At 48.1% G+C, this 15,972-nt stretch overlaps 1 protein-coding gene across 1 annotated transcript in view; it reads left to right on the plus strand.

Annotated features, from left to right (window-relative positions):
* The window catches only part of ATP6V0A4 (ATPase H+ transporting V0 subunit a4), a 45,672-nt gene extending 34,930 nt beyond the window's left edge, over nucleotides 1–10,742 (plus strand). The window contains exons 18-20 of the mRNA XM_024211586.1: nucleotides 1,682–1,799; nucleotides 4,970–5,141; nucleotides 10,649–10,742. Coding sequence (XP_024067354.1) covers nucleotides 1,682–1,799; nucleotides 4,970–5,141; nucleotides 10,649–10,742 — 384 coding nt within the window. The remainder of the gene's footprint in view (nucleotides 1–1,681; nucleotides 1,800–4,969; nucleotides 5,142–10,648) is intronic.
* Nucleotides 10,743–15,972: the final 5,230 nt, after the last annotated feature.

Genomic DNA, 15,972 nt, shown 5'->3' on the forward strand with positions numbered 1-15,972 from the left:
GCCTTTTTGATTGTTTCAGGGAAAGCTCTTGAACCAGTTCCTTCTAAGAGAAGAGCCCCTTGAACCTTAACCCAGTGCTCTGACCAGATCTGAACCTAACTTTGTTGAGATTCAGACAGGTATAACTCCCCATCCCCTTTCGCTCCTTCTGCTCCCCATCTAGTATTGTTCAATTTCATGCCTCACTGAGTTTATAGCTGGCAAAATATCATATCATAACATACTTCCTGTGGGAGAACCTGTTCTTTTGTATCTTCCCACCCAGTTCTGTGAATCCATGAGGTTCAGATTTTGAGGCTAAGCATCAGAGATTTTGGGTGTGAATCTAACTATAGGAACTTCCAGACTAGATCAGACTTAAGGCCCATCCAGTCCCATACCCTGTCTCTGATATTGGCCAGTACCAGCTGCTTCAGAGCAAGGCATAAGGACCTTGCAGAAGGCAGATGTGGAACAATATGCTCCCCATATAAGTCTCATCCTGCTCTCTAATTATTAGAGTTGGCTTAAGCCCTGAAGCAGAAGGTTTAACATCTCCCCCTACCTTCTGAAGTTTTGCCCGTCACAAAGGTCTGGTTTACACTACAAACTTATATCTGTATAACTATGTCGCACAGGGGTGAAAAAAATCCACCCCCCTCAGTGATGTAGTTATACCGACCTAACCCCTGTGTAGACAGTGCTATGTCAACAGGAAAGCTTCTCCCGCCGACATAGCTACCGCTCTTCGGGAGTTGGATTAACTACACCGATGGAGAGCTCTCTTTAGAGCATCTTCATTAAAGTGCTACAGTGGAGCAGCTGCATCGGTGCAGTGTTTTAAGTGTAGACTTGCCCGAAGAAAAAGCAGTTGTCCTGGCGGAAAAAGCACAGGAGTGTTCTGCATTAAAAGAACCTGAAATCTGGAGAGGAAGGTGAGAGCAACTAAGATAGTGACAGAAGTTGGGCGTTATTCTGAATATACTGATCCAACACCCACTTAACACAATAGAAAGACTCTCATTGATTTCAGTACTGTTGGATCAGCCCCTTTGTGCTCCACATTTATTTCAGGGTTGCACCCTTGCAGCCTGTAAGGGGTGTGTGTGTGGGGTCATTAGGCCTGATTCATTTGAACTGGGGGAACCCAGGATGTGTGCCTCTGGCAGCAGACACTCTGCCTGGAGTGGGGTTCACAGCAGTCCCAGATGCTTCAGGGGGATGGGGTTCATAGTCAGCTGGCAGTTCGGGAAGTGGGATTGGCTGGCTGAGGAGGGAGCTGGCTCTTAGGAGATTCACTGATTCAGTATATGTCCCCAGAAGCATCTGCCAGCAGGTTTCCTGTGCAGTTCCACCCATAAATTAGAGCTTTAGTTCTTAGGGGAGCCCAAGGAGGACGGTGGTAATCTCACTGTCACTCCCCGCCAGGGATTAAATTGTAGGGTTGGCAAAATATGGAGTAGTTCTTTAGCAGCTGCCTCAAGTTGTCTTTCTTCTGGGAATGGTGGGCTGGGAAAATAAAGGGGGAGGAACAATTTTCAAACCTGCCCTTTTGACCTGTGAAGTACCCATGTGTTGCTCCCCTTGTAGTGAAGAGGAGAAAGGAGACCAATGTGCAGCAAGTTCATAGGCAGCGCTGCTCTGTTAACAAGCAGCACTAAACGAGCGTAAGTGAAGCAGCTTCATTTTTACATCATTTCAGTTCAATTTTGGCGATACGTTTGTCCACCAAGCTATCCACACTATCGAATACTGCCTGGGCTGCATCTCCAACACGGCCTCCTATCTCCGGCTCTGGGCACTCAGCTTGGCTCATGCACGTGAGTTATCGCTCGATGGTCGTTATTATTCAGTAGTGACCGTGAAGGGCTGCTACAAAAAGGATTTTATTAGAGCCGGCTGGGAATTTTTTGGCAAAAAGGTTTTGGTGGAAAATTTTGGTTTCCACAAAAATCCACATTTGCCCACAAAAAAATTGATTTTGTCAAAATTTTTCAATTTTCCATCAGGAAAATCAAACCAAATGTCAACCCAAATGAACATATTTTGGTTTGTCAAACAAAATCAAAATGTTTTGTGGCAGTTCAATCTGTGTTCACCTAAGCTGCCACACCATGGGGCACGGGGCACTTGCAGGTTTAAACTAGTGTAAATGGTGGATTCTCTGTAACTTAGTCTTTAAACCATGATTTGAGGACTTCAGTCACTCAGCCTTATGTTATGGGCCTACTACAGGAGTGGGTGGATGTGGTTCCGTGGCTTGCAACGTGCAGGAGTTCAGACTAGATGATCATGATGGTCCTTTATGGCCTTAAAGTCTGAGTCCCTCTGGTGTCTTCTAATTGTGGTGCCTCATGTCCCCGCTGTGGCCTTGGCTCTCTGGCTGAACTACTTTTCCCATGATGCACTGAGGTTTCCTTTCTGACTGAACCCTCATGGTCCATCACGGGAAGATGTAGCACATCCGGGGAATCCAGGCCATAAAGGAGAATGAGCGCACGAAGCACCAGAATTACAACTCCCCATGAGGGCAGCTCAGGCAGACACAGATTAATGTCAAACTGATGTGAAAAGAAATACTTTGATTCTGTGCAGCAAATAAAAATGAAACATTTTGATGTGGGAATAGCTAAACATTTCATTTTGATCTGAAATTTTCCAATCAAACTCTTTTAGCACTCTCCATTTCATGAAAAAATTTGATATGTCAACTTTTCATCCGGATTTGGGATGAAACAAGTGTTAAAATATCAGAATTCCCTGCAGGACAGAATTTCTGTTTTTTTTTTTTTTTTTACCAACTCTAAGTATTATTATATATTTATTATTTATATTTTTGTGGCACCCAGGAGTCCTAGTCATGGACTGGGGGCCCCACTGTGCTAAATGCTGTCCAACACAGCACCAGACAGACAGTCCCTGCCCCCAAAGAGCTTACAATCTAGAAATGGGCAACTACAGAAGGAAACCTCTGAGTGCAGAGATCCCTGGATTGGAAGGGGTGAGCTGCACTTCCCCTTATAACATCCTTGTTGGCACATAAGTGAGTCTAATAGGATTTAATTAGAAGCCAAGTCACACTAGCCTTTATACTCGAGATAAAGTGATAAAAAGTATAAGAAGCTTGAGTAAAAGGATGACATGCACTTAAATATACAGGTAGCCCTTTTATGAACATCTGAAAACCTGTTTTTCTTTTAGCAGAGGTGTTCATCACAACTATTGGCACCTAAGATGATACCCCATTCATCTGAACTCTTACATCAAAATATAGTTTAAGGATCTCTCTGTACTGTCCAAGGAGACAGAAGAAGGATGATCCAATGGTTAGGATGCTAGCATGGACTGTAGGACAGCTCGATTCAATACCTTGCTTTGCCACAGACTTCCTGTGTGACCTTGGGCAAGTCACTTAGCCTCAGTTTCCCATCTGTAAAATGGGGATAATAGCACAGAGGTGTTGTGGGGAAAAATACAATGAAGATTATTAGGTGCTTAGATACTACAGTCAAGAGGGACATGTAAAAACTAGGGCTGTTGATTAATCGCAGTTAACTCTCACGGTTAACTCAAAAAAATTAATCGCGATTAAAAAGATTAATCGCACTGTTAAACAATGGAATACCAATTGAAAGTTATTAAATATTTTTGGGCGTTTTTCTACATTTTCAAAAATATTGATTTCAATTACAACACAGAATACAAAGTGTACCGTGCTCACTTTATATTATTATTTTTATTACAAATATTTGCACTGTAAAAATGATAAACAAAAGAAATAGTATTTTTAAGTTCACCTCATACAAGTACTGTCGTACAATCTCTTTATCGCGAAAATGCAACATACAAATGTAGATTTTTTTTTGTTACATAACTGCACTCAAAAACAAAACAATGTAAAACTTTAGAGCCTACAAGTCCACTCAGTCTTAGGGCAGGTCTACACTAACGCCCCAATTCGAACTAAGGTACGCAACTTCAGCTACGTGAATAACGTAGCTGAAGTTCAAAGTACCTTAGTTCGAACTTACCTCCGTCCAGACGCGGCAGGCAGGCTCCCCCGTCGACTTCGCGTACTCCTCTCGTCGAGCTGGAGTACCGCAGTCGACGGCGAGCACTTCCGGGTTCGACTTATCGCGTCCAGACAAGACGCGATAAGTTGAACCCAGAAGTTCGATTTGCTTGCCGCCGAACTACCGGGTAAGTGTAGACCTACCCATACTTCTCGTTCAGCCAATCGCTCAGACAAACAAGTTTGTTTACATTTACGGGAGATACTGCTGCCTGCTTCTTATTTACAATGTCACCTGAAAGTGAGACCAGGCGTTCGCAAGGGATTTTTGTAGCCAGCGTTGCAAGGGACTTTTGTAGCTGGCATCCCAAAATCATAGGATAGAATGGTCAGAGAAATAATGCTGAACCCCAAGAGAACCCACCTTTTACATAGGCACCTATTGCCACTGGGATCACAGATCTTAACATTAGCTGGAGATCAAGTAGACACTCAGTAGTAAGAAAGGGAACTGATTTTGACAGTAAGGATGAAATGCAAAACCATAAAGGACACTCCTGGCATCCCACTGACTGGGGGACCAGAACTACTACAATGGCACAAACTATTATAACTCTGATAAAAACAAATGTGAGATCTCAGGAGGAAGCATCCCAGATTTCTCTAAAGATCTCTGGCAGGTGCAGCCACACACACAACTCCGCAAAGGGACATAGAGCCAGATCCTCAGCTAGTATAAACTGGCAGTGCTCCACTGGAGTCGATGGGGCTCTATGGAGGACCATGACATTACACCTCAGCTGCACTATATACCCACTTCCCATTACTTCTACATACAGCTTCCCTTTAGGGAAGGCATTGAGAATGATGGAGCACAGAACAAATGGATTGGTTCCATCCACCGAATGGGATGGGCGAATGGATTTTACCATTGTGACGGTTGAACTGTTCTTGCTCTCCCCCCTGCTTGCTTTGCAGAGTTATCAGAGGTCCTCTGGACCATGGTGATGAACATCGGACTCAAGAACAGCGGCTGGGGAGGACTTATTGGGGTCTTCATCATCTTTGCCATCTTTGCAGTTCTGACTGTAGCTATTCTGCTTGTCATGGAGGGCCTCTCTGCCTTCCTGCACGCACTGCGCCTTCACTGGTACGTATTCTACCAGAGGATTCTGTCCTTCAAGCTATGCAAGCCTTTTCTAGTGCACTTTCTGGGAGACGAGGGCACACATTTTACTGCAGAGAGTCCATGATGACGGGTGTGGGGAGGGGCACGGGTGAGGGCATGTACATACCTAATTAGAGAGTGAGACTGTATGCCTGGGTAGATGCTCATATTTGTTACAGGATGTTTTCTAATCACAGCCATATTATTGTACCTCCGGCTTATGCCATAACACTGCTCACTATTGCACTTACCTGTTTGAAGACGGGCAGGCATGCAAAAATATGTAAACAGTCAGGTGAAGTGGCCTAATTGAGACCTCCAAACTCATGTCTGTTGGGGAGTAGCTCATGTTTCTTCTTCGAGTGCTTGCTCATGTCCATTCAATTTAGATGTGTGCGCTCGCCACATGCACTGGTGCCAGAAGTTTTTCCTTCACCACTATCCGTAGGGGACCAGCTCTGGTGCCCCCTGGAGTGGCGCACACATGCCGCAGTATATGGAGTGACGCCAGTTCCCCCCACCCTCAGTTTCTTCTTGCCGCCAGTGACGGTGCTAGAACTGTTGCTACTTCAGCTAGTGCTGTTGCTGCTCATTCATACAAACTAGTTATCTCTTGTATTATAGTGTATATAGTTTTCTGTTAGTGTTTATAAATCCCTTAGCTAGAGTTAGAGACTTTGTAGGTCCCGAACAGGACTTTGCCTCGGGACGGGGCATGCCCCGATCCCCGGGCTTTAAGACCTGTGATCGCTGCAAGAGACCCATGCTCGTTAGTGATCCACACAGCAGTTGTCTGCGTTGCTCGGGCAAAGGACACATTAGTGAGAAGTGCAAAATTTGCAATTCCTTCAAGCCAAGGAGTAAGAAGGAGCGTGATGTTTGTTTAAGAGCGCTCCTTATGGAGTCGGCCCTCACCCCAGCACTGGAGCAACGCTCCGACTCAGCACCGAGTATCATCACAGTGCCCCACCGGGACCGTTCACTAGCTGGCACTGGTCCCCATCCGTGTCTTCAACTAAGAAGCCCAAGAAGGTGGTGCAAGGCCGGTCTCCAACCTCCCACAAGGGAAAGGATAAGACTGGTTGTGAGGAAGGTCCCGTGCCGGGCAACTCTTCACCCATGTCAGGATCTCGGGCCCAAGCTCCTGTGGAGCGTTGTAGCCCAACCCGTTCCCCGCCAGCTACCCCGGATAGCGGCAGAGGCCTCCGTCAGCTCCAGATGCCGTCCATGCCAGAGGCCCTGCAGGTGGGGCAGAAGATCATGTCCCTCCCGGTGCCGCCCACACTGGCTCCTGCTGTTCACCGGTCACAGGATAAACCCACATTCGGACCACCACGGTCCCCACCTCAGGAGGCACCATTCCCCGTCGTGGGGGACGTCCCGCCAACACTCGCCCTCCTGTAGCCACCACGCATCTGACCGCAAAAGGCAGACACTGTGCAGCCCCATTCGGTCCCCGGCCCTTGGGCACAGGCAGAGTGGCTCGAGGCGCAGCTCGCCGGTCACCGGGCGCAGACCTTTGGGGGCATGCACCCCCTTGCAGGAGTACCGATCCCAGTACCACTCCAGGGACCCATTGAGGGACCGTCGTCACCATTCCTCGGACCGTGACCGATCCCCTAGGAGGGCATCACCATGTGCAGGTGCTTCCCGGCATCGGGCCCACTCTGACTCCTGGTACCGCTCCTTTCATCAGAGCGGTGCTCAACTCTGCCTGCGCCAGGGTGTTCCTGGCGCTGGAAAGATTCAGGGCACTGACGGACCTCATCGTGGAAGTCTCCGCATTTCCCCTGACTGCGGCCAGGGTTTGCCTGTGCCTACTAGGTCACATGACAGCGTATACATATGTGGTGTGCCATGCCAGGCTCCAGATGCCACCCCTGCAGCTACAGTTGGTGACGGTCTACTCCCAGTCCAGGGACCACCTGGAAAAGGTTGTTACCATTCCTGCGGCGGTACTTACCTCGCTGTGATGATGGACCTACCCTGAGAAAGTCCTGAAAGGAGTCCCCTTTGACAGCACTCATCACACAGTCGAGTTGGTTTCAGATGCCTCAGACCTCGGCTGGGGGGTGCACCTCGGCACCCTCCAGACCCAAGGTATGTGGTCCCAAGAAGAAACGACACTACACATAAATTTCAAAGAGCTCAGGGCAGTGCGTCGAGCATGTGCAGTCTTTCTACCTCACCTGTTGGGCAAAGTGGTCAGAGTCTTGATGGACAACACAGACTCGATGTTCTACATCAACAGACAAGGGGGAGTCCAATCCTCTGCCAAGAGGCACTCTGTCTTTGGGACTTCTGCCTCAACCATGGAATCCATCTAGAAGCGTATCACCTTCTGGGTGCCAAGAACACGCTAGCAGATCACCTAAGCAAGGACTTCTCCTCTCACCACGAGTGGGTGCTCCATCTGGCGGCAGCCAGCATGATCTTCCAGAGGTGGGGAACTCCCCAAGTGGATTTGTTCACCACCAGGCAGAACAAGAGGTGCCACAGGTTTTGCTCCAGACGGGGTCTGGGCAAGGGCTCGCTCTCCGACGCCTTCCTCCTGCCATGTGGGAAGCCTGATGTATACGTTCTCTCTGATTCCGCTCAGCAGCAAAGTACTAGCGAAAATCAAGAGACACAAGGCTCAGGTTATCATGATTGCCCCAGCGTGGCCTCGCCAGCACTGGTTCGGGATGCTATCAAGCCTGGCAGCGATCCCTCCATGGCCCCTGCCGAACTGACCAGACCTGCTGTCACAGGATTACAGCCGACTCTTGCACTCCAACCTCGCGTCCCTCCACCTGATGGCGTGGATGTTGCGTGGCTGAACCCTGAGGAATGGGCTGTTTGGAAGGGTCCACAAGGTCCTCGAGAGTAGAAAGCCCTTGACTAGACAGACTTACCTGGCAAAGTGGATGAGGTTCTCCCACTGGGCGGCCGAACGGGGCATCTCCCCTTCGCATTCTTCGGTGCAGTCGATCTTAGCCTACCTGCTTCAGTTGAGGAACCAGGGCCTGGCGCACTCTTCTATCACGGTGCATCTGGTGGCCATTTCTGCCTTTCATCTGCCCATCTAGGGGCAAACGGTGTTCTCCCATGACATGACGATCAGGTTCCTCAGAGGTCTCGAGAGACTTTTTCCTCGAGTTTGGTCCCCGGTCCCTCGGTGGGATCTCAGTTTGGTTCCGTCCAGGCTCACGGGCCCACGCTTTGAGTGCACATGTTCACGGCCCACTACGCCATCATGCAGCAGGCCAGGGACGATGCTTGGGTTCGGCAGAGCGGTGTTACAATCGACACATCCGTGAACTCCTACCCGCTTCCAAGGGTACCGCTGGGAGTCACCTAAGTTGAATGGACATGAGCAAGCACTTGAAGAAGAAAAGACCATTATCTTTTCTGTAACTGGTGTTCTTCGAGATGTGTTGCTCATGTCCATTCCACAACCCACCCTCCTTCCCCACTGTCGGAGTTTCTGGCAAGAAGGAACTAAGGGTGGGGGGAACCGGCGGCGCCCTATATACCGCGGCATGTGTGCGCCACTTCAGGGGGCGCCGGAGCCGGTCCCCTACGGATAGTGGTGAGGGAAAAACTTCCAGCACTGGTGCATGCGGCGAGCACACACACCTAAGTTGAATGGACATGAGCAACACATCTCAAAAAACACCAGTTACGGAAAAGGTAACTGTCTTTTGTAAGCTGCTTCCTGGTGGTGGAAGATTTAGTGTTAACTCACTGTTCCACCTGCACTTAGGGGTTCAGACACTTTTCTAAGATCTTATAAGAACTCAGGCTGATATGTAAAACAAATCCAATGCAAGAAAAAAAAAAACTCATCGGCCCTGGAGTTCTCTTGGAGAGCTTGCGTTGTGTACTTTCCATCATGTGACATTCCATCCCTGACCGCACAATACAATCAGCAAAAACCAGCTTGTAAAGCTTGGAATCACTTGATATGGGGCTGGAGGGCCTGATAAGTTTGCTAGCTCAGATTCTATTGTACTGCACGAAGGAGTGAACTTGGCTGCCCTTGGTGGTTATCAAAGCTCTCTCGGATATTAGGTTTAGTGTAGGAACAAGGGCCTAGTTTTCCCTGCTTCCAAGATACTGGTGATTGTCCCCTCACTGACAGTGTTTTCAGACTGATGTATGAGAGGGGCTGTAAAGGTCAGTGACTCTTCTGAATTCCTTTTGCAGCCACAGCCGTTACTCTCTTTCAAATGCTTTACTTTCCTCCTTGTACTCCCAACCAGGGGCCGTCCTTAGGCATACACAGAATACGCAGCTGTGTAGGGCACCATGAAATTTGGAGCACCAAATTGCTCCAAATTTCATGGTGCCCTAGGCAACTGTGTGCTGCATATATGGTAGCACCAGCCCCGGCGACCAGCCCTATCCCTCAGCTGGCCCCCCCGCAAGGGGCAGGGCCGTCCCTAGGGGAGTGTGGGGCCCCAGACAACTCCATCCGCCCCACCTCTTACCCTTCCCCCCTGCTCCACCCCCGGCCCACCTCCATTCCGCCTCTTCCCCCAGTGACCCCGCACTCACCGGCGGTGGCGGGAAGCAGAGCAACCCGGACCCAGCCCGCTCTACTCTGCCAGCTCCCAGCCGCGGCGCTCCGTTTCCCGCCACCGATGAGTGCAGAGAGGTTGGGGAAAGGATGCCTCCTGCACTCACTGGTGGCGGGAAGCGGAGCGACGTGGCCCCAGCCGTGTTGCTGGGGGGAGGAGGGGGTTGGGGAAAGGTCCCCCCCACCGCACTCACCGGCGATGGGAAGCGGAGCGCTGCGGCTGGGAGCTGGTGGAGTAGAGCTGGATGGGGCCGGGCTGCTCCGCTTCCTGCTGCTGCCAGTGGGAGGGGATCCCTTCTCCCAAGCCCCCTCCCCCGAGTGACATGGCTGGGGCCAGGGCGAGGGAAGCGGAGCGGGCTGCTTCCGGCCCCCCGCTAATCCCCTGGGCCACTCTGGACCTGTGGGGCCCCCAAAAGTTGCCCCCCAGCTCCTGCCTCCCAGACACTGGGGGGGAGGCCTGGGGTCCCACAGAGCCCCCCTGCGGGGGGGGGGGATGCGTAGGGCACCCAAATGGCTAGGGATGGTCCTGTCCCCAACCCAAGGAAGGTGGGAACCAAATGCGTCAAGGGCGGTGGTTCTTCCTTTGAAATGTAGTGGTCAGTGGTGCTGTTGCTGGTCCTGCCCCTTTCCATTATGTCAGAGGGGCCCTCAGGAAACCCTACCTCAGCCACCAGTCCAGTCCATAAGCACATCACAAAGCTGTCGAGATTCCTGAAACTTGTGCATGTTTCTGACACCCACCCTCCACTGTTAGTTAAGCTCCCGGTCTCTTTCTTCCTGGAGCTGCTAGTTTTTTCTTCCTCACTACTTGACTTTTAAATGTTCCTTTCTTCCCTCTCTCCCCACACCCCTATCGTCTCTTGCAAGCTCATGTAACACATTACAGTGCCTCTTGAACTTCTCCTTGTGTTTATTTTTCCCCTATCAGGGTGGAGTTCCAGAACAAGTTCTACGTGGGGACAGGTTATAAGTTTTCTCCATTCTGCTTTAAGTCTATCATAGATGGATCTGCAGAAGACTAAAGACAACTCATTGCAAAAACCCTTTACTCCCTGGACCAAATTTTTCGTTCCTTGAAACTGATTACACTCTGGAGTACAGAAACCTCTTCAAGTGAGCGTCATATTCTATGTAGTTAAATGGAATTGTTGCCCTGGCCTAGCACTAGGTACAAACCAGACACTACTCTCATTAAAGGGTTAACTGTGTCATACTTTAGCAAAAATGTTAATCTAAAAGGTGACCATTTCTACTTATACAACGCTAAACTGTAAATCAGCGGAGCAACAGAACAGAGAGACAACACCCAGCATGTTGGCCAGATCCTCAGCTGGTGTACACATGCATCTCTCCATTGACGTCAATGCAGAGTATCTGGCCCTATTTGTAGGAGTCATCTGTCTACTCTTTGAGTTAAAAACAGAGGATGTGTACTGTTTTGAAATAAATTGTTAATAATCAACTCACATGTGTTTTCCCCCTTTGCTGTCCTGCTTTGTGTTTTTGTTTTTTAAGAAAACATTTAAGTATTGATTTAGATGAATTCTTGGGTGATCAGATGACAACTGCATGTGATGAATCCCTGTACAAGATTACATTTCTTAATATAGCACACAAATACAATTCAAAGTAACTGAGAAAAATGCTTGCTTTTAAAGACATACTTTACTCCGACAAAGCGCTTATTATCTTATTTGTTCCAGGGATTAACATCGCTGGATTATAGGTTTTCTCACACACTGTCACTTTAGAAAAGTGTTAAATTTGAGTCACGCAAATACAAGGACACACTAGCCGCGGATCAGCAATGCGGGCCTTTGGGGTTTCTAGTTTATGGTATGCTGGATATGAGTCAACAGTGTCTGGATATGAGTCAACAGTGTGCTCTTGTTGCCAAGAAGGCTAACGGCATTTTGGGCTGTATAAGTAGGGGCATTGCCAGCAGATCGAGGGACGTGATCATTCCCCTCTATTCGACATTGGTGAGGCGTCATCTGGAGTACTGTGTCCAGTTTTGGGCTCCAAACTACAAGAAGGATGTGGAAAAATTGGAAAGAGTCCAGCGGAGGGTAACAAAAATGATTAGGGGGCTGGAGCACATGACTTATGAGGAGAGGCTGAGGGAACTGGGATTGTTTAGTCTGCAGAAGAGAAGAGTGAGGGAGGATTTGATAGCTGCTTTTAACTACCTGAAAGGGGGTTCCAAAGAGGATGGATCTAGACCGTTCTCAGTGGTACCAGATGACAGAACAAGGAGTAATGGTCTCAAGTTGCAGCGGGGGAGGTTTAGGTTGGATATTAGGAAAAACTTTTTCACTAGGAGGGTGGTGAAGCATTGGAATGGGTTACCTAGGGAGGTGGTGGAATCTCCTTTCTTAGAGGTTTTTAAGGTCAGGCTTGACAAAGCCCTGGCTGGGATGATTTAGTTGGGGATGGGTCCTGCTTTGAGCAGGGGGTTGGACTAGATGACCTCCTGAGGTCCCTTCCAACCCTGATATTCTATGATTCTATGGTGTGTCCCTGTCATGGCTGAGCTCAGTAAAGCTGATAATTATTTACTAGCAGGTCTTAGCACCAAAACCTGAAATCCTTGCTCATTCTTTACCCACTGCTAACCACAGGCACAACTCCCATGGGAGTCGCTGGGAATTTTGACTGAGTAAGGACTTCACAGGATATACATCTCGGAATAAGTTCTCAAAAGCCTGAGGCTCCACAGATATCTGGGTGCCTCTTGGGGTGATATAACAAAGACCTCTTGCGATGCGCAGACAGGCACAGTAGTAGCTACCATTGCACAAATTCAAACCTTGTTAAAACAGTAAAGAGAGGTCCCCTCTCTGAGATCACGGTCACTAATAATTGCCAGATCCAAGACTAGCAGCCTACAAAACAATCCTCACCTAGCACATGGGGGTTAGCACTGCACGATCAGAGCTTGGCAAGAAATTGTTGCCTGTGTATCCAGGCTTACATACATCCCATTACTTTGAGGTGACATGAGCTACACAATATCATGAGGTGGTTAACAAAAAAATAATAATAATAATAATCTCAGCACCTCATGACATTTTCCATGGTAACTGTTGTCATCTCCTGCCAGTGCTGTAGCGCATGTTTCCTGAGATCCACACAGAGCAGAGGAAATGCCAAGCCTCAGGAAGTCTGCTTCAAATTAGCATCCCAAAGCTGAGGCAGTTAAAACCTCTTTCCTCCCCGGAAGTGATCCTGCTAGCGCGAAGTGAAAACACGTTGATGGCAAAGCTGGATGTGCTGCTGCCCATACTGTACCTCTTGTGTGGAGAAACAGCCTGGAACATTGGCAGTCCAGCACCCCCCAGCTTGGAAAAAACCACTTAAAAAAACCAATGCTAGAAAATACCACAGGCTGCCAGCTGCATTTGTTCCTTTCCATTGCTGAAAAAAGCCTTGTGGCTGACACATCATTGCTAACCTCCCCATCTTCTCTTTCCAGAGTACACTCAGACAGCGTGGCATGATGCAGACCCTCCCATGCTCCGACACAGTGCCCCTTTTTGTTACCACATTCCTTAACACCGGTTTGTTATACTGAAGCCTTGATTACATTAATGGATGAGCCCGTAGCCATCCAGATCACTGCCATCCAAGTGTTCATTCTCGCATCACTGACACAATCATGCACATCACTGGCTTGTATTTGTTCAGTCTTTAAGGCAGCTGCCCAGTTCAACAAAGGCATTGAGGTGTATTATTTTCATTTGCTTTATCCAAAATCTTCATTGTTTTGCATTTCCATTCCTGTTTACGTACAAGTGCCGAGCCAGATGCATCTTTATTTTATTTATTTATTCCCCCTTCTGCCTGACATAGGCATTACCGGGGCCAGGGATGAGAGGAATGTGTCTCTCACCAGGTTATTATAATTGCACTATTGTGTACCCGCCCTTATATTGCCCTCATCACCATCATATATAATATCTTCCAGTCATGTATCCTGTTGATGTCCCTCTCAGTGTAGCTGCAGGATTCATGCATTTTTACTCCTGCTCTCCCTGCCCCAGTAGAATTTTGTGTGTGTGTTTGCACCTCTATTTCTGGGATGGCTGAAGTTCCCAGGAAGTGACATCCACGTCTCTCACTGGACATGGTCTGGCCCCACTTCATTCTGAATACTAATACGCAGCACTGCTGCTTCATCTACTCCTCCCCACCCCCCCACACACATTCTATTAGCCAGTTTATTCCCAGTTTCTCTGGGCATCTGAATAATAATAATAATGCACAATGTCTCTGAACTCCTTCACATATGTTTATATAAACATGCTGCTAAGTGGGTCATCAGTGGAGAGCTCTGGATCTAAATGCACAAGTCTCTACTGCTTGAGCTAAAGAATTAGCTGCATTAGTTTGGAGGCCGTTTAGACCCAAAAATCTCTCTACATAGCCTAGCCACTAGAGGGGAACAAAGTCAACAATGTCAGTGTAGATTACACACTCTCACTGGTCAGGAAAGCTCATCCCATGCATTAGAGATCCACAAAAGTTCAGTCCTCCAATAGCACATTATTTGTCACGATTCTCCTGGATGTATCATTGGTAGGGCTTGAACATTGGATCTCTGGGCCTAAAATTATGAGTCTCTACTGGTTGGGTATTTCACAGAACTGTGGCCAGTATTGTTCACATTAACACGGGGAAGTTGGCATTGTGACATTTCTACAAAATGCTGTGATTTTATGTGAAGCGTTTCAATTTTGCTGAAAGCAGTCTACAAAGTGGGTATAGGATCATGGATCTGGCCCTACTGATCCATCTAGTTCAGCATGGGCAGGACATTTAAAAGGAGGATGTAAAATAATGCTATGGAATGTTATATGTTGGGCTGGAGCAAATTCCTTCCTGACCCCCAGAGGCCATGCGGCATGAGGTTAAAATGCTTTGGTAAGACTACTACTGTAACACTGTGTTCAGTTCTGGTGTTCACGTTTTAAACAGGGATGTTAATAAAAGGGGGAGTATTAACAGAAGAGGCACCGGAAAGATGCAAGGTCTGAAGAACATGCCTTACAATGGGGGACTTAAGGAGTTCAGTCTATTTAGCTATTGCAGAGACAGTTACTAGGTGATTGTCACAGTTCAGGGCAACTGCACCTATATTCCCCTTCTGTAGTCCCTCAAGGCACCCACCCGTGTGTCCTGGCTCCTCAGCCTTCACCTCTCTTGGGAGAAACCCACATTTCCCTCCTGACCCGGGATTTTCAGGCTGCAGAGTTCCCTGCCTACACTGTGATAGCCCCAGCAAGCCAGAGCAGTGTCCGTGCTCTCTCACCAGAGTTTTGAACAGTGTAATTGCCAACAGTCACAAGTTACCACTTAGCTCTTTCTAAGCAAGCACATTTATTCATAAGGTGAAACCATTATAGAAAAAATATATTAACAATCTACATGCATGCTAAAAATCTCACCAGAGGTCAGCCCCCACTTCATGCTCGGGCTCTGGTGTCAGCCCTTCAAAACCCACACATTCATAACTGTCTCAGAATCAGACCCCCCTCCCCCATGGCTAGTTCAGACTTTCCTTCATGCAGCCTGGGCCTTTGATCTTGGCCTCGTGTAATGGGTGATCAGCAGACGGGCCCGCTCCTAAAGGTGTAGCTTCAAAAAGCCGGGGGTTTGCACAACCAGAGGTGGGGAATTTGCATACAATCCCAGTCCACAATAATACATACACCATTCGTTTAATACAATGGACCCCAAAGATACTTGAACTTAATTCAAAAGGTCACCCAAGGATGTTTCAGGAAATTGCTACATCTGTCAGTGACTTGACCACAGCCCACAAGTACTTACATAAAGAGATGATACTGGGTAGCAGGCAAAGATGTAACAAGATCCAATGGCTGGGAACTGAAATTTAAAAAAAATTCAACTGAAAATTAGACACACGTGATGATGGTTACTATTTGGACAAGCACACTCAGGGATGAGGTGCATGTGCCATCAATTGGACTCTTTCAACCAAGCTCAGCCGTCTTTCTAAAAGAGATGTTCTTCTTCAACCACAAGGTGTTGTGCTAGACGCTGCAGGAATCCCTGAGTGAAATTCTGTGGCCTGTGTTATCCAGGAGGTCAGACTAAGGGTCCATAAAGGTCCTGACTGGCTTTACTATCGATGAAGCTATTCCCTTAGATCAGTGTCCTTCTAATGGCAATGAACCCTACAGTCTGATTACGTCCTGTGTAAAGAAGTGTTAACATCTACTTCCTCAG

This window comes from Terrapene carolina, unplaced genomic scaffold (assembly GCF_002925995.2).
Source record: "Terrapene carolina triunguis isolate 2854851 unplaced genomic scaffold, T_m_triunguis-2.0 Scaffold247, whole genome shotgun sequence".
NCBI classification, from domain to species: domain Eukaryota; kingdom Metazoa; phylum Chordata; order Testudines; family Emydidae; genus Terrapene; species Terrapene triunguis.